General features: G+C 38.9%; 1 protein-coding gene across 5 annotated transcripts in view; it reads right to left on the bottom strand.

Annotated features, from left to right (window-relative positions):
• dnah1 (dynein, axonemal, heavy chain 1) overlaps positions 1-19,529 on the bottom strand; it is an 82,634-nt gene that overhangs the window by 13,952 nt on the left and 49,153 nt on the right. For all 5 annotated transcript variants that reach the window (XR_009064391.1, XM_057845899.1, XM_057845897.1 and 2 more), the window contains 16 exons: positions 15,186-15,353; positions 14,891-15,082; positions 14,667-14,798; positions 14,417-14,542; positions 14,220-14,339; positions 13,943-14,092; positions 9,375-9,535; positions 6,879-7,104; positions 6,593-6,788; positions 6,364-6,515; positions 6,094-6,290; positions 5,850-5,994; positions 1,513-1,671; positions 1,288-1,416; positions 1,047-1,217; positions 787-966 (listed from right to left, as the gene is read on the bottom strand). Coding sequence is in view for 4 of the 5 variants with exons in the window: in XM_057845899.1 (XP_057701882.1) it covers positions 787-966; positions 1,047-1,217; positions 1,288-1,416; positions 1,513-1,671; positions 5,850-5,994; positions 6,094-6,290; positions 6,364-6,515; positions 6,593-6,788; positions 6,879-7,104; positions 9,375-9,535; positions 13,943-14,092; positions 14,220-14,339; positions 14,417-14,542; positions 14,667-14,798; positions 14,891-15,082; positions 15,186-15,353 (2,604 nt within the window). In the remaining variant the exon portion in view is untranslated. The remainder of the gene's footprint in view (positions 1-786; positions 967-1,046; positions 1,218-1,287; positions 1,417-1,512; positions 1,672-5,849; positions 5,995-6,093; positions 6,291-6,363; positions 6,516-6,592; positions 6,789-6,878; positions 7,105-9,374; positions 9,536-13,942; positions 14,093-14,219; positions 14,340-14,416; positions 14,543-14,666; positions 14,799-14,890; positions 15,083-15,185; positions 15,354-19,529) is intronic.

Below are 19,529 nucleotides of genomic sequence, written 5' to 3'. Positions count from 1 at the left end.
GTGTTCTGAATCTCTTTACATTCCATTCTTTTGCACTAGTTAATTCTATCAGCATTTGAACTCATTGTTTATTTGTGATTTATTATTGTTATTTACGTGTTTATTTGTACGTTAATAAATAATTTAAGTGTTCCAATATATTTTTGTGAATTGATAAGCGTCAACAAAAATTTAATTGCTAAATTAGCAAAAAAAAATATTTAAAAAAAAATAAAAAATTATTAGATTAGTCGACTAATCGTAAAAATACTCGGCTGACTAATCGGGAGAAAATTAGTCGTTTGGGACAGCCCTAGAGTTAACTCCAGAGTGTTTAGTGTCTCTAGCGATGGTAATACATGTGTTTTTTTTCACTCTGGCAACTGTGTGTTAAGAAAGAGGGTGTGTGTGTGTGTGTGTATAATGTAAACATGATACGAGTCATACACACATGCTTTTTATGGAAAATAATTGAATTATTTTTGTTCTGATGATAATGTTATGATCCAATTTGCTCATATGTTTTAAAAAATAAAAATCCTGTTTAATGGGATTTTTTTTTTTTCTTTAAAACCCAGATATCTCAAAGTAACACATTTTAGAGCTTTAATTGCAAGACCGTGATACCGTGAAACCTTGATTTTTTTTAGCTTAAGGTTATCAAACCGTCAGAATATCATACCGGCACATGCCTAGTACATAGAAAAAACTGCAGATGGGAAATTGTTAAAAAATAAATAAATAAATGAAGAGGGAAACTAATGACGATAAAAAATCTCTGTCACAAGAAAACAAGACAAATGTCACCTTGTAAGGAACGTTAGTGTACTCGTCCAGAAACATTTTGAGTTGGCTGATGCAAATGTTCAGATCACCATCGGTGAACTCGTAGGGAATATTGAAGCCCAGTGGGCCAAACTTCCTTCGCTCGAGAGCGATTCCATGGAACAAGCATAGAGACAAGAGCAACGACTTCAAGTGTGATACCTGGAGAAAGCAAAACAGACACTAAGTGTTTTTTAATCAAAATTAATAGTCTTATTCTTGAGGGAGGACTCAAAAAGCACCTTGTTGGAGGTATTAATAAAATCGTTTGTTAGCTTCAGGTAGTTTTTCTGTAGGTTAGCTTTGATGCCTTTGGGAAGCTCAATGGTCATCTTTGTCCCATTTTGAAGAATGGACACAGGGAACTTGTTGCTGGGAAGACTTGTTAGCCACAAACGAAAATCTTTGTGCACCTGTGACACAGCCAAATAAATTATCCTAAGAGACCAATTCAATCGGAAAAAAAAATCATCAGGAAGATACCTTTAGGTCAATGTTCTCAATAAGGCTCTCTAATGATGGCATCCAGCTGGGTGCCAAGTGACAATTCTGAAAGAAGACCCATTGACCTCTTTCCATGGCAGTTCGCATCAGGGCTTCAGCCAATGGACCCTGCATCCCGCAGAGAGCAGAGGAAGGCATTGCCATTTCACATTGTGTTCAAATTGAAGTGATAATGTGTTTGTTGCATGCAAGAAAGGTTTCAACCTGGCCTTGACCCAGAGAAATGGCTGTCATTTTCTTGGAGAAATGCATGGCATCAGCAAACTTGTAAAGGTCAGAAGCTGGGTCAGTACCCTGAGACAAAACAAATATGAGAGGAGAGGAGGGGGAGGACTCTTTGAAGACCACCGCTAAGTCCGATGTCTGGAAAAGAGATGTGGAAAAGTACTGTCACATAACAAAACACATCACTGTAGTCAAAGTACTGTGCTGTTTAAACATGACTTCTTTTTTTAAATGGATAATTATTTGCACTTGAAGGTTTCTAATAGTTATCGATTTTTTATTGTAATTTTGAATTTTTGTTGGGTTTGTTTTTTGTTTTGAAATTCTGTTAGGTTTTGTTTGTGTGAGATATGTAATTTTTCCAAAGCCTTTCGTTTTAATATTTTTTAAATTAGTTTTAGTCAGCCCTTGCATTTCTGCAGATATTTAAGTATATCTTTTCATGGGACAACACTGACAAAATGACACTTTGACACAATGAAAAGTAGTCTGTGTGCAGCTTGTATGATAGAGTTAATTTTTTTTTTTTAAATTTATTTCCCCTCAAAATATAGCCATTAATATCTAAACTCCTGGCAACAAAAGTGAGTACACCCCTTAGAAACTACGTACATCCCTAAATGTCCAAATGAGTACTGCTTGTCATTTTCCCTCCAAAATGTCATGTGACTCGTTACAGGAGTGCTGACAGCATTGCTGCAGAGATTGAAGAGGTGGCGGGTCAGCCTGTTAGTGCTCAGACCATACGCCGCACATCAAATTGGTGTGCATGGCTGTCACCCCAGGAGGAAGCCTGTTCTGAAGACGGTACACAAGAAAGCCCTCCCGTCTCATCAGACCATAGGACATGGTTCCAGTAATCCATGTGCTTTGTTGACATGTCTTCAGCAAACTGTTTGTGTCCCTTAACTAAGAAATTATAAATGCTTAAGTAAACCCCCCCACCTTTATTAACCATTACTGAATGCGTTTTCGACCCTTATTGTAAAGTGTAGCACATGTGTCACTTAACTAAGAAATTATAAATGCTTAAGTTAACAAACCCTAACCCTAAACCTACAATGCCTTGCAAAAGTATTCGGCCCCCTTGAACCTTGCAACCTTTCACCACATTTCAGGCTTCAAACATAAAGATATAAAATTTTTATTTTTTGTCAAGAATCAACAACAAGTGGGACACAATCGTGAAGTGGAACAAAATTTATTGGATAATTTAAACTTTTTTAACAAATAAAAAACTGAAAAGTGGGACGTGCAATAATATTCAGCCCCCTTGCGTTAATACTTTGTAGCGCCACCTTTTGCTCCAATTACAGCTGCAAGTCGCTTGGGGTATGTTTCTATCAGTTTTGCACATCGAGAGACTGACATTCTTGCCCATTCTTCCTTGCAAAACAGCTCGAGCTCAGTGAGGTTGGATGGAGAGTGTTTGTGAACAGCAGTCTTCAGCTCTTTCTGCAGATTCTTGATTGGATTCAGGTCTGGACTTTGACTTGGCCATTCTAACACCTCGATACGTTTATTTTTGAACCATTCTATTGTAGATTTGGCTTTATGTTTTGGATCATTGTCCTGTTGGAAGATAACTCTCCGTCCCAGTCTCAGGTCTTGTGCAGATACCAACAGGTTTTCTTCCAGAATGTTCCTGTATTCGGCTGCATCCATCTTCCCGTCAATTTTAACCATCTTCCCTGTCCCTGCTGAAGAAAAGCAGGCCCAAACCATGATGCTGCCACCACCATGTTTGACAGTGGGGATGGTGTGTTCAGGGTGATGAGCTGTGTTGCTTTTACGCCAAACATATCGTTTTGCATTGTGGCCAAAAAGTTCCAATTTTGGTTTCATCTGACCAGAGCACCTTCTTCCACATGTTTGGTGTGTCTCCCAGGTGGCTTGTGGCAAACTTTAAACGAGACTTTATATGGATATCTTTGAGAAATGGCTTTCTTCTTGCCATTCTTCCATAAAGGCCAGATATGTGCAGTGTACGACTGATTGTTGTCCTATGGACAGACTCTCCCACCTCAGCTGTAGATCTCTGCAGTTCATCCAGAGTGATCATGGGCCTCTTGGCTGCATCTCTGATCAGTTTTCTCCTTGTTTGAGAAGAAAGTTTGGAAGGACGGCCGGGTCTTGGTAGATTTGCAGTGGTCTGATGCTCCTTCCATTTCAATATGATGGCTTGCACAGTGCTCCTTGAGATGTTTAAAGCTTGGGAAATCTTTTTGTATCCAAATCCGGCTTTAAACTTCTCAACAACAGTATCTCGGACCTGCCTGGTGTGTTCCTTGGTTTTCATAATGCTCTCTGCACTTTAAACAGAACCCTGAGACTATCACAGAACAGGTGCATTTATACAGAGACTTGATTACACACATTTGGATTCTATTTATCATCATCGGTCATTTAGGACAACATTGGATCATTCAGAGATCCTCACTGAACTTCTGGAGTGAGTTTGCTGCACTGAAAGTAAAGGGGCCGAATAATATTGCACGCCCCACTTTTCAGTTTTTTATTTGTTAAAAAAGTTTAAATTATCCAATAAATGTTGTTCCACTTCACGATTGTGTCCCACTTGTTGTTGACTCTTGACAAAAAAATTAAATTTCATATCTTTATGTTTGAAGCCTGAAATGTGGTGAAAGGTTGCAAGATTCAAGGGGGCCGAATACTTTTGCAAGGCACTGTATATAGGCCTATATGTATTTTTAATTTTAACAAACTTTTAGTTACTGTCTAGTTACGCATTAACTAATGTTATTTAATATATTACTAAATGTTAAATAAGGGATTATATGAATTATTGTAATGTCACTTAAACATTAGTTATTGTCTTAAAATGCATTTATTAATGCATTAACTTAAAGGATTAACTCATGTTAATTGATATATTAATAAATGTTAGATAAGTGATTAAATGAATTATTGTCATGTTACTTAAACATGAGTTATTGTCAGTGTTGTCAGTAACGCGTTAGTAACGTGTTACTGTAATCTGATTACTTTTTTCAGTAACGAGTAATCTAACGCGTTCACTTTTCTACACCAGTAATCTGATTAAAGTTAGTTTCCTTAGTTTCTCTGCGTTACTATTTTTTCATTGCCTCATAACGTATGTCGAATGAAGAATATTGTAGTCATGTACGAAGAGCATTTTGAATAGAAAATGCTAAAATAAAAGGTTCCCGGTTTGTGTTTCCATGACAACCTCTTAGCTATTTCCTGTTTTGGTCTTGCGTCACGTGTTGTGGGACTGAGGCGGGTGGACATTCGCGCCGAGTATTGAGACGTTGCGAGGGAATGTTGATCTGTGGATATCCATGAATGAAGGTGAGTATTTTTCCTTCATTCTGGAGGGTATCAGCAAAAGGTTGGACCCCTACATGCGCGGCCATTTCGTAGCTTTGCCGTAGCAACGACGGGCAAGTTGGCAAGCTTTATTTACATCATATGCGTGTTGCACATTCATGCTGTGAGGTGATGTGTTTGTTTAGCATCTGTGGGATGTGTTGTAAGTCCAACTGAGTGTAAAGTGCTTAGTAGCCGCCACGTTTTGTGGCCAATTGACCGCGTGTGTGTTGAGAGGAGTACTTGAGAGGAGCACGCGCATTCGCGCCCGCCACCATCTTTGTGTTTATTGCACTGTACAATCCACTTGTGTGTTGTTGATTATTGTGCCGTCAGTTTGCATTGTTTTACATTGGCACTGATATGCTGTTAACCATAACCCAAAATTCAGAAGTTTTGACATAAGGCTTAATCTTAGAGTAAGCAGGGCTTAATTGGTCGGTAGAGTTGATTTCAACAAATTCCAAGCAGTTTGTCAGATATTTGTTAGTTTCAGGGCTCCAGAGTGGCTAAGCTCGCGCGAAATTCTGATATTCCCCTTTGAATTCAATCATCGGAAAGTCAATTACATGTGATGACATTTTTCTGTTGTCATTCTTATGTTGAGGCATCAAAGGGAGAAAAATGGGTAAAAAGTAACTGATAGATTACTTTTAAAGTTACTTAGTTACTTTGATAATGAAGTAATCAGTAAAATAACTACGGTAGATTTCTTTTTTTAGGCGTAATCAGTAATCAGTAATTAAATTACTTTTTCAAGTAATCTGTGACAACACTGGTTATTGTCTAAAAATGCATTAACTAATGTTATTTAAGGGACCCTTATTGTAAAATGTTACCAAACATTCAAGTCATTAAATTTCTTTTTTTTTGGGGGGGTCATTTTGTTCTAGTTATTTCAATCAATTTTGTTAACAATAATAAAGGTTACTTGAAGTCACAAGGGACAAAAAGAAGAATATTACCTGAGGTTCTATGAAGCGCTGCCCCAGCTTAACAGAGACAAAGTCCTGTATGCCCTGAACAAGACAGTCAGCCCTCAGACAGCGCAGGACTAACAGCTTTTGAAAGCGGTCCAGGTTTGTCTCCCACTCTCCGGGAAGAGCCTCTCTAAATGCAAAAAAATAAAAAAATAAATTGTTACACATTTACACCTTCTCCAAGTTCAACATGAGTGACATTGCATCATTGTCCTCTGTGCATGTTTGCCTGTGAGGAATGTTGCTGTCAAAAATGTTCTTGAAACCCGGCAAGTGTTGGTCAAAAGTCGATGCGAGGTCTTTGTAGGTCTCCAGACTGCTGAGGCCCAGGATGTCCTTCCAGGCACGGTCTGATAACCAGCTCATAGCCGGATTGGGAAGTTCCTGGCTGGGCATTCCTCCAGATAATAGGTTACGCCACTCAGCCTGATGGAACAACAAAAACCGAACGATTTCCCCCACTCCCAACGAGCAAGTGTTTAGTGTCTTATTTTCTCACCATGTTAATTTCGCCGTCGTTCATTAAGATGCGAGCACAAAGGAGAAAGGCAAACATAAGTTTGTGCTTCTCAAACAAGCTGCGACACACATTGCAGTACAGACTGAAGGTGAAATATTCATTGATGTTCTCAATCCGTTCTTCGACCGTGTCTGTAAGTATAAAGTAATAGTAACAGTCGATTCTGTTTTTAACAGTCCACTGCATTTACATTGCATGGTCTTTGTACCTGCTCTTTTAGCGTTTAAGATGCCAACCATGAAGATGCCAAGGAACCACTCGAGAGAGTATTGATACATAGGATCAACGTTGGACAAGTCTGATACACAAAAGAAAAGAATCTGTGTGCGCACCGCCACAGGTACATATGTCAGCCTGGTGGCGTCAATGTCCTTCTCTGTCTCCTCTGCCACAATTACTTTGGCCTGAAAAAAAAAAACAAAAGACATCCTCATGAGAAAATTTTTGAGAATGCTTCATTGATATGGTTTTTATAAAAATATGAAGTGTCTGACCTGGATCTCACCAGCCTTGACTTTTGAAGCTTCCAAGACTTGAATAAGCTCTTCATTGTCCACCGGGTTTCCTTCTGAGGAGCTCAGACGGAACAGGATCTCATCCTCTATATCTTTCAGTTCCTGCTTCATTTTAGCATTGCTGATGATCAACTGGTTCTTAGCCGTTTCAAGTTCTGGACGTTCTGCTGCCACCACCTGGGCTAGCAGCTGGTCTTCCAAACCACTGAATACACACAAAATATACACTTATTTATATCTACAGTGGTATGAAAAAGTATCTGAACCTTTTGGAATTCCTCACATATCTGCATAAAATCACCATCAAATGTGATCTGCTCTTTGTCAAAATCACACACAAGAAAAAACAGTGTCTGCTTTAACTAAAACCACCCAAACATTTATAGGTTTTCATATTTTAATGAGGACAGCATGCAAACGATGACAGATGGGGGAAAAGTACATAAGTAAGTGAATTATGGCTGCAGCTATTGATTATTTAAGTAGTGGATTAATCGATGAACTAGTTCGTTCGAATAATCGAGTAATCGGATGAGGAACACAAAAATTTAAATACCTGAGCTGAGCCTCAATGAACAACAAAAGAACAATCGGCTAAATTACATAGCAAACGTCCGCTAGCTTAAATGCTATAAAACGCTAACTTTTTTTTTTTTTTTTTTTTTTTTACAAATCTCTTATCAAATGGTTCAGACACATATTCCAACAAAAAAATGGCTGACTATACTTATACCTATAACTAAATTACAAATGCATGAAAAAAAAAACAACAAAAAAAACAGCGCAAACAAAAACTTGGCTTATGTTGGTCTTAACATGGAGCAGTTGGATTCAGCCATGTGAAATGAGGCAGACTAGAGGGCAGTGTATCCACCCAAATCAATAAAACTGAATGCAAACACTTTCAAAATAAACCATTACAACAGCACTTTAATTAAACGAATACTCGAAGCAGCAAAATTTAACTCGAATCTTTTTTTCTAATCGAATACTCGAGTTAATCGATTAATCGTTGCAGCACTAAAGTGAACCATCACATTTAATGTTTTGTGGCCCCCCCTTCGAAAGCAATAACTTCAACCAGATGCTTCCTGTAGCTGCATATCAATCTGGCACATCGATCAGGACTAATCTTGGCCCATTCTTCTCTACAAAACTGCTGTTGTTCAGTCAGATTCCTGGCATGCCTGGCATGAATCCCTGTCTTTAGGTCATGCCACAGCGTCTAAATGGGGTTCAAGTCTGGATTTTGACTTGGCCATTCCTGAACGTGTATTTTGTTTGTTCTGAAACCGTTTCAAAGTTGATTTACTTCTGTGTTTTGGATCAATGTTTTGTTGCAGGATCCATCCTCTTTTTAGCTTCAACTGTCTGATAGGCGGCCTCAGGTATTCCTGCAAAACATCCTGATAAACCTTTGAATTCATTCTTCCATTAATGATTGCAAGTTGTCCAGGCCATGAGGCAACGAAACAGCCCCAAATCATGATGCTCCCTCCACGATACTTCACGGTAAGGATGAGGTGTTGATGTTGGTGAGCTGTTCCATTTTTCCTCCACACATGACACTATGTGTTACTCCCAAACAATTCAACTTTGGTTTCATATATGGCCATAGTTTTACATTTAGTTGATGTGTGCACAGAGACTTTGGATTGTGCCAGTGATTTCTGTAAGTCTTTAGCAGACACTCTAGGGTTCTTTTTAACCTCTCTGTGTATTCTACGCTGATCTCTTTACTTCATCTTTGGTGGACAGCCACTCCTTGGGAGAGAAGCAAACGTTCCAAACTCTCCAAAATCTCTCCATTTGTGGACAACTTCTCTGACTGTCGATTGATGAACATCCAGACTTTTAGAGATGGTTTTGTATCCTTTCCCAGCTTTATACAAATCAACAATCCTTGATCGCAGGTCTTCAGACAACTCTTTTGACCGAGCCATGATGCACATCAGACAATGCTTCTCATCAGGACAATTCTTACCAGGTGTGTGTTTTATAGTGGGCAGGGGAGCTTTAAACCACCCATCAGTAATTGGGCCCACACCTGACTTAAATTGTTTGGTAAAAATTGGTTTCAATTGCTCTTTAAATCTTCTTAGACAGAGGGTTCACTTACTTATTGTCTTCCCACCCCGTGATTGTTTGCATGCTATCATTAAAATATGAAAACTTATAACTGTTTGGGTGGTTTTAGTTAAAGCAGACACTTTTTTCATCTGTGTGATTTTGACAAAGCTCAGATCACATTTGATGATTTTATGCAGAAATGTTAGAAATTCCAAAAGTTTCAGATACTTCTTCATACCACTGTATTTTAGTTATTTCATTCAGAAAATGTACAAAATGCATTTTGGATGCCATCGATGTTTTGTTCAAATGTGTTTTTAGCAATAGTTCATTATGCGTTCAGCAGGAAAGTTAGATCTGCATTATGAACAAAAACAGAATGTAACTAAATATAATGAGTGTTACCTCGGTGACAGTGTGAAGTTGATGAGCGTGACCTTTGTGGAAACCTCTGGAGAGTAGTGCGGGTTTGGCAACTTGGTGGTAATGTAAAACTTGAAACTCTCGTGGTATGGGATGGTAGAATCACCTAGCTTCAGTTTCAAGCTGCCTTGCTCCTTAAATGTCTATAAACCAAACAGGTGTGTTCAGTTGTGTAATGTTATGCAGCAGATATTAAGAACAACCAGAGGCTCTGGAAGTCACTCACAGCCCATCCAAAAACAGCTGTTTCGGTCCAAATTTTTCATGCTCGCGTATTTTCTCCATACAAGGCGTGCACAAGGGCAGTACACACGCATGCTGGATAGTTTACGTTGAACTAGTAGGCTACTACAAAGACAGCGTTCAATTTCACCTATAGTATGTGTTGGAGTTTTTGCACTGGAAATAAAAGCGCCCATGTTTTATAATGCAAATCCCCGCAACTAGACGGCACAATGACACACGAACACATTTGAAAACTAGAAGGGCCAATAAGCCTCGGTTTAACACCCCTTTTTTACAACACTAAAATAAATTGCACACCAATATCCAACAGCGCTCTGCACGGCAGCAGCTCAACAGCAACAACAAACAATAATGTCGCTTCAATGCAAGTACGTCTTACTTATTTGAAGACAACAAAGGACAATCCTCTTCATTTTCGACCTCAAATTGAATTTCAGAAAATGTCGCTGCTTTTGAAAAGAAAAAAATCGGCAATTCGTTTTTGTGTCATTTTAACGCCTCCTCTGTCAACAGTTTACTTTTCCGTTCCAATAGCGCCCTATAGACCCCACTCACATGACGTCACAACCACGCCTCCGCGCCATATTGTCCGTCAGCTCGTCGTGTTTACGCATTACCGCTACGTAAATTCCTCCTATTATGGCGTGTTTTCTGCTCGTTAACATTAATAATCAAAATGGTGAGGGCCTGTGCGGCAGTTGGTTGCAGTAACAGAGAAGATAGACGGAGAGACTTGAAGTTCTACCGTATTCCGAGAGACCCGGAGAGGAGAGCGAGATGGACTGCTGCAATTCGACGAGAAAACTGGGCTCCAAACGATCACCACAGATTATGTAGTAGTCATTTTATATCTGGTAAGATGCATTTAATATATATTTAGAGGGTTTTGGGCTGACAACCACAATTAAGATCATTGCGAGGCTAATCGCCGACAACATACAGTTTCAAATTCAAGATGCTTATTTCTTCCACCATCATTATTTTTTGAATAATATTTAGCTGGTAACAAGTGAAAGAAGATGGCCTCGTCTACGGATCATCAGTTAAACAGGGGTGTCCAAACTTTTTGCAAAGGGGGCCAGATTTGGTGTGGTAAAAATGTGGGGGGCTACCTTTGGCTGATTTACGTAGAACAATATATTCAAACAAATTTTAGCAAGCCCTTCTGTGTGTTACATTTGCTTTATGATTATTTTTTTAAATTCATAATTTCAACAATCTCGCCTTTGTGGCGTTCTCTTTCGACACTCGGGCTCTTGCGAAATACTGCTGCTGTGAAATTAAACTAGCTTCAAGTTGCTTTCATTTCTCGCTGCGTATCTTCCCTGTAATGTTGTCGTACGTGTCAGCGTGTCTTGCTTGGTTATATCGCGTCACATCGAACTCTTTGAAAACAGCGACTGTCTCTTTGCAAATGAGGCAGACACAGTTGTTGCGTATTTTATTGAAGAAATAGTCCAATATCCACCTATCCTTGAAGAGTCGGCCATCGCAGTCAGTTTTTTTTTTAATTGATTGTCGCCATTTTAGAAAATTGGAAGTAAAGGGTCACACGGGGAAATGTTGCTTAGAGTGCTGCTCTTAAAGTTTTTTAAAGTTTCGTGAGAATAGGCTGAGTTTCTGTGGACAAGATAGTTGTAGATATCAGGGTAGCAGATGTCAGGCAGAGACGGCGAAGACAGCGGGTCGAAAAATATCGATTTAGGCATCAAATATGGATCTGGCGAATGGGTCGACCGAAGCTTTTCCACATAACGCCTTTTATGCAACACATCCAATGAGTTTACAGCGTCTGAAAGCACCGGGGCTTCCATGAATTGCACTATAAATTGCACGATAAATTGAGACCATTGAGAATACGGACACACAATGACGGACAATATGGCGGCACAATACAGCGACACGTCATTGTATGACGTTGGTGAGTTGGGTCTATTCAAAGTGACCTGGTAGCAAGCAAGCTTTCAGGTAGTGTTATTAACACAAAAAAAAAAAAAAAAATTCAACATATATATTCAATCCCAAAGTTAAATATGCTTTTGTTTTAATATGTTTTATTAATTTATTTTTAACAACAACAAAAAAAAATTACCAAAACACTTTTTTCCTCAACACCAGAGGGTGCTGCAGCACCCTCAGCACCACACTTCCCACGCCAATGAGAACACCATAGACAGGGCACTTAAAGGGTATGTAGCCGCAAAGGGGGTGTGAGACATCAATAGAACCGTTATGTCCCAAGATAACATATATTGATAAAGTTAACAAAAAAATCAATCACATTAATGAGCAATTATCGAAAATAGATCGAAAATGACGAACATTCCCGAAAGTGTTCCGGAAACAGCCGAATGGGGCGGGGACGTCACGACAAGTGATTGACAGTCGAGGCGGAGCCAGGTGCCATTGTTTTTTAACGACGAGAGAGTAGCGTTGGGGTTTGTTTGACCAAAACATCACAAAAATGGTTCAAAACTGCTGTGCTATGTGGTGTACAAATAGTTATTTATCGGAATATAGTATCCATGAGTTCCCGAACGCGAAAAAAAAAAGCTGGACTACGCAGACAATGGGTAAAGTTCGTCCGTGCAAAGAGGGCTAATTTTCTAGACACAGCCTCCGGCACGCTTTTCTGTGGTGCGCATTTTCCACCTGAAAGCTTCTCGAACTATGGACAAGTGAAATCGGATTTTGCTAAAAGATTGCTGCTCAAAGGAGATGCGGTGCCGACCATACACGCGCACCCACCTAAATGTCCCGAGATATCAAGAAAGAGGACGATGACTAGCAAAGTAGGCTAAGGCTAAGCAAAGGAGGGGAGCAGCCAAGCCCGAAATGGCCAGAGTGAGTACTCTTTTATAATTAAAAAATGTCACGCATTGGATACAGGACTGGACACATGTATAAATTATCGTTCGTAAAATATATAGAACAAATCCTCCGATCCCATTCATATTTGTGTCTGTTGGCAGAGCGAAAAGCTATGATAGCACAATAAATGATAATTATTCTATGCATTCCTTTATTTTGCTGTCACGGTGTATCAGCTTCACAAAAAGAAATGCAAAACAAATCATTGGTGTTTCCCACACGATCTGCTGCCGATGTTTCATCAGTGTCATTGCTCCCCTCAATGACCGTTTCATTACGCTGCATTGGCGTTCGTTTGGGCTCAAATATGTAACCTAAAACACCGATTAAAGCTTCGTAACTCTCCTCGTCACCATTAGATGAACATTCGTTACGTCCTACTACGTCGGATTCGTCGCTGAAACTAGAAACCAAATTGTCTGCCATCATCGCCGCCATTCAGTATTAAAGCACTGAGCCTTTTTCTTGTTGAAGAAACACCCCTCACTGTCAATTCTGAATTCTCTTTTATTGACAGCGAGGGGTGTTTCTTCATGAGGGAACCTGTAATATGTGCAGGACGAACAATGCATCAGCATAAACAGCTCAAAACACCCCTAATTCTCCCCTCACCAGAAGGAATTATATTGATGCAGACAGGCGCTGCCCCCCTAGTGGCCGGTGGCACTCTCTTCACTTGTCGTGACATCACGCACACAATCTGCCAGATCTCGGGCGCCGGTCGTTTTAGCTTGACAATCGAGCCAAATTTCTCTCATTTTCTTGTGTGTAATTACACGAAGTGTCCTATGATTACAAAAGGCATGCGTTTATGGATAAATGATGGAATATTAAAATTTTCCCTGGGCATGACATACCCTTTACGGGAGGCTGAATGCATGTGTCAACCACTGACCTAAACTGAAACAATGGTACAAACTTGTTATGTTTGGACTTCAGCTGCCATATACACCCCAAAACCTCGTGACTCATACGCAATTTCTAAAAGGTCAGAATGGGAACCAAGCATATAACAGTCTGTCAAATACAATTTTGGTAACATGCTGATCTTTAGGCTGCAGCAAGCATAAACAAAGTTAGTGCATTTCCTTTACTGCTATATCCTGAATAATAAGACAGTCCATAGAAGATAATTTGAAGTCTATTTTGAATCAACAGTTAACATTAAATTGCAGCTCAAATAGCATCAGACACTTCAAACATTCGATCTCCAGTAAAAGAAAAAAACTTATAGTACCACCCCGGAAGAAGAAAATCACTCATTCAAGCCAATTAGCTTGTTTTCTAAATTGGTCAAATGATGTAAAATATTTCCAAGCAGTGGCATATGGAGAACACTTCAGTTTTTGCCAGCCTTAAGAACATGTACAGTAGTTATTGAGTTGTCTGATACAAGTAAGCTGATAGACAATAGTATGCATAGGGAGAGTTACCTGCTGCAGTAGTACAGGTTCAAGAGCAGGATCCAGGTCCTCTTCTATATTCTCAAGTAAGCAGGGTTTACCAAAGCGAATTGCGTTTTCAAGACTGCGAAGGAAATCCCGGTCACTGAGCTTTATGATTTCCAATCCACTGTCCCGCTCCTAGTTGACAAGTGAGGTTAAAAACTTGGAATTTGCCCCCCCCAAAAAAAATCAAAGTACATAATACACTTTTGGGGCAGAAACTATAAAAATAAATGTCCATATTCACTGTGTATGCCCAACATACCATAGTTTTTATCCACGTGTTGGCTTGACCTTGCGGATCAATGAAAAGAGTCCAGCGGAGAGAATATTGGGCAATCACAGAATTCTCCACTGAAAGGTTATCCTTGGGCAAACCTGAAAGCTGTTTACATCAAAAGATAACAATTGTGTCCCATATGTTGTTAAAAGGTCAGACAAATCCATAAAGTAATTTTTAACCTGCCAGGAGCGAATCTTCACAGGATCTCCGAGAGTGGCAATAAGATTGGGTGTATCAGTGTGTGGAATGTCTAGCTCTTTGAAACATCGCAGCCACTCTTCTCCCATGGCCGTCCTGTAAGATCCCTAGACAAGAAAAAAAACCCATTTGATTTGCATTACACTTTCATTTTTCTACTACAGAGGGAATAATATTAAAATCTATCCCAGAAGACTTGGGTTTGTCATTTTCTTCTGCGGTGAGACTTACAGTGAAGGGCCCCAGGTATGATACATATCCCGCAGACATCAGCACGTCACCTGCGACATTACTGACCATGTATTCCAGATGCTGTACAGTATCTTTCCAGCGTGTTTTCTCATCTGCCAGTCCGGCAATAAGCTGAAGGACAAGAGAGTACCGTCGGATAGGATATCTGATCGCATCAATAATTTTATGTACAAAAAAATAACGTAACTTATCCATTCTCTCACCTTGTCTGCACGAACAAGGCGTATCTCACAAAGTTGATAGTTGTTGTCCAGTTCATTTTTCTTGGCCAGGCAGGTTTGGTACTTGGCCTGCAATGCGGCAATACCGCTCTCCACAGCTGCTTGCATTTCTTTAGCAGCTGCCAGACTTCTCTGAGATTCCTCATACTCCGCCTGGGCTGCTTTAAGAGCTTGCTATTCAAATATATACCGTTTTACTGTTCAGATTATACTATTACAGCGTAATAACATAAAGTCTGTTACAATAGCAAGTAATTAAACAGTTTCCATGTTTTACCCTTTTTGGCTCCACACCCTTAGCCACAAAGTGATACAGGTGCATTGCTCGAACCCACTGACAAATTGAGGTACAGGCTTTGGAAACCTTGGCAATGGCAGCAGGTTGGAATTCTTCATTATCTATGTAGGGCTGCACCAAAGCAATCACTCTTTCCGGGATGTTGTCCTGCAATAATGTTAAGTGGGGAAAATAGTGCCGCTGTTTTCACAATATACTGAACAGTTAAAAGTGAATGGAAAAAATATAAATAGTCATCTTTTGAGTTGATAATTGGCAATTGGAATAAAGTTCAGTAGTTAGTGCTGTTACATAAATGAGCCCTTGAATAAACCAGATTTTAGGATAAAATATTAAGAAATGATGATAACTGACAAAAATGATGTGATGGGCTTAAAGCTATCCCAAAAGAGTAATTTGTTGTATTTTACTAGATTTGTATTAAAACTTCAATTTCAACTTTACTCAATGTACTTATTAATTTTTACAACAGAAAAAGGAGCCACGCTTTTGTAAACAACCTTTTAAAAAAAAAATTAAACCCTACAAGTAAAATAGCGTACAATAAAAATATAATCATTATTAAAGATCACTGAAGTGAAAATTGCTGTCCAAAACTTTAAATCAAATATGATAAATTTGAAGCTGAAAACCAATTCTGATTAAAAAATTATATACATATATATATATATATATATATATATATAAAACACACAATTAAGGCAATTATTATTCAGATTATTATTTTTAACATGTATTTCTTTTTAATTTTAAAAACATTCATTACAGTGATCCCTTGCTACTTCGCGCTTCAAACTTTGCTGCCCCAGTCCATCGTGGATTTTTTTTCCAGTCAAAAAAAAAAAAAAAAAAAAAAAAAAAAAAAAAAAAAAAAAGGCCTGTATACAGATTAGCTGTCCCATGCTGATTGCGTAGTCTCACTCTAGAATCCTATCTCCCTCCCTCTTCCTGCTCTTTGTTCGTCAACCCGTGCACTGGCGTTGCTTATTAAAGTTAAGGATGTTGACAAATGGGTTTGATATTGCCTGAGCCGCGGACTTCAAAGCGCTGCATGTGTCAATCATCGTTTAACTTGTTAAACAGCTGCTGTGGCAACACGTTGTGTGTAAAAGAGCAGTTTGAGTGCACTCACTCAATGAAGCATTTAATAAAGTCAAGCATTTTTGCACTCCAGTACTTTATTCTTGTTTAAAAATAACTCGGTGGGACAGGAACATTTTTAAAATTGATCATAATTATTACATTTGAAGTGCTTAAAAAACATTTATTAATATATATATATATATATATATATATATATATATATATATATTTTTTTTTTTTTTTTTTTTAAATTACATTTTTTTTAATTATACTTTGGGAAAAAAAGTGAAAAAACATGTCTTATATGTATCTAAAAACGAGGGATCACAGTACTAATGTTTTGAATAATCAAAATATTTTTTTATCATATCTATAGAGTAATGAAATTTCAAAAATGCATAAAAATAGAAAAAAGATTAACCAAAATTTAATGTTTAACTTCACCGACTGCAGAGCAAAAAGCATGTTCAAAATGCTAATAAAGATAACTGTTATTTGTTCACATACAAACATCCTGTTTGTACTTTATTTTCACTATTTTTATTCTATGTTGATGCTCTGTCGTTTTCATTTGTGTTTCCGGATGGTATTAACAGATCATCTCTTGAAGGCACTCTGTAGTTGTGCTTTGTACAGGTGCAAGCTGTAAGAAAAGAGCGCTTGGCTGCACATCGGAATGAGGGCAAAATAAAGGTTTCCAAAGCTGGAAAGGCAACCTTGTAGCCTCATTTTAGCTGTTCAAAGAGGGGAAGAAGAGAAAAGATCCAAATTTGCGAAGTGAACATTAGAGATGTCGCGATCCGATATTTGGATCAGATCGGACGCCGATATGGGCAAAAACATGCGCATCGGTATCGGATCGGAACACGGAAAAAATTCCGATCCAGACTTCCAATCCAGTTTTTTTTAATCCGGTCCGGGGTTTCCAGCGCACCGATTTACATAATCCATTCCAGTATTTGTTTCGGTGTCCCTAAAATCCGGTCCGCATTTTACGGCACACCTTCAACACACTACATTTACATTACCGTCTCCCAATTTACCGAGAGACTTTATCGGTAAAAATGTCAGCTGTGTGGGATCATTTCACCTTAAAGGACGACAAGGACGATGGCAACATGTGCCACAATAAAGTCAAGCATAGTTGTAAAGCTGTAAGAAGTTTTAATACAACCAACCTAATCAAGCATTTAGCGAAATACCACCACAAACAATATGAGGGGTATGTTAAGAAAACCGAAGACAAAAAGAAAGGTCCGACGCAACGAACACTGGCAGAAACTTTTGCTATGCGTGACAAACTGGCACTCCACAGTCCCAAAGCCCAGGGAATAACAAGAGTCATTGCCGAAGAATTCATTCTGGATGACGAGCCATTATCTCTCGTGAGTAAAGACGCACCATCCAACACTTAGAACCACGGTACAACATGCCCAGCCGTCATTACATCCTTGAGCCATTCGGTCGTGGAAGATTCGAGAATGATTCACAAACATCCAAATTCCGATTATTGAAATATGTCAAGTAAAGCGGAACTACTACACAGTGCGGTCTTGGGGATGCACTGAGAAACTGACTGCATTGCGTCCCGAAAGTAAACATAATGCTTGTCACAGACCCGGATAATTCCAATGCTCAACTCACGGCTTTAGCTCAACTCATGCCGCTGGATAAAAAACACAAGAATACCTGACTGCTGCTGACAGCCGCTACAAACTACGTCAACGTCGTTTTACTGGAGATAATAGATATCATATGCATATAGAACTAGATGCAAACGACAGACTCAACTGCGTTAGCAACATTGAAGTATTGAAAACCAGATGCGTTAGTAAACAGCCGCTATCTTAAAGCAGAAGACTTCCCGAGTAGGCTGTTGTGAACCTTCCAAGCGAACCTAATTAACTTTTTATCTAAAATACTCCGAAATCGGCAAAATCTTGACTTGAATCTATCTTCAAAACAGTTTTAAAACTTTCACATTTCGAAAGTAGACAGAAGGGAAATTATGGAATAAGGGGAGCAATTTTAACAACTTTAACAGTTGATTCGCAAAATTAAATGAATTGAATGTAGTTTAAAGCTGCTGATACAGAATGGGGACTTGAGTATTTTATTTACTGGTTTAAAATGTTAACTTGATACTGAAATAGTCGTTTATTTAAACCTGAGAGGCTTTTTATACAATTTTTGTAACTAATGCACGAAACATTAAAAGCATCTAATAGCTTGGGGGATTTGTGGGATTTCCCACTGAGGCTGTTTGTCAGGGAAAACGCAGGCAGGCAGGTGGTGTGTGGACCCAATTGCTGGGAAATGGAGGCGAGGCAGGTAGACGGTGCAAAATGATTCAATTAAGGCACACAAAAAAACAAAGTATCAACAAATAATGTGGAGATCCCAAAAAACACAGCAAACGAAACTCAGGTCACTAACGAAAGGGTGGGTATTAAAAACTTACTGAGGCGAACACGAGGGCTTGGAGAAACGCGAGACTGCTGACCAGACTGTGGACATGGACGTAGACAGACTTTGACAATGACGCAAAAGGAGTGAAAAGAAAATGGGAGCTTATATACACACACGCAGACAAGGGGTAATGAGACAACAAGGAATAGGTGAGCACAGGAGGATACACTAGGAGAAGGCACATCAGGTGAAATCAATGGGCAATCACAGGGACAAGTCACACTAGGAGAAAACAAACACAAAACCTAACACTGTTGGTGTGTTTTGCTTTTTTAAGACAGTTTACAATATTATTTGCACGTTTTACTGACTGACTATGCCATTTCTGTTTGTTATTTATAATGTTTTGTGTTTGTCACTGAATAAACAGGTCAGTTTCTTGTTACCAACCGTTGTGTGTATTTCAAACTAGGAGTGGGAACCTCAGGGCACCTCACGATACGATACGATTCGCGATACAAGGCTCACGATAACGATTATATCACAATACAGCGATTATCGATATATTGGTCAGATATTGGATACATGACATTCTACGATACAAGTGTTGAAACTAAAAAAATTTTTAAAAAAAAGATATTTAAAAATAGAAAAAATACTGTTTAAGTCATTTATTAAACAGTGACACCTTTTCTGTGCAACATTGCTGTAAAATATAAATCTACTGCAAATTGTGCCCCTGCACATATAGAGGAAACCAACCACGACCACTGATATCGCTTGGAGAGATTGTGATGAATGGCACCCTTAATTTCTTTAAAGTTTTAAATC

The sequence above is a fragment of the Corythoichthys intestinalis genome, chromosome 9, assembly GCF_030265065.1.
Source record: "Corythoichthys intestinalis isolate RoL2023-P3 chromosome 9, ASM3026506v1, whole genome shotgun sequence".
NCBI classification, from domain to species: Eukaryota; Metazoa; Chordata; class Actinopteri; order Syngnathiformes; family Syngnathidae; genus Corythoichthys; species Corythoichthys intestinalis.
This window is presented reverse-complemented; position numbering and strand designations above follow the sequence as displayed.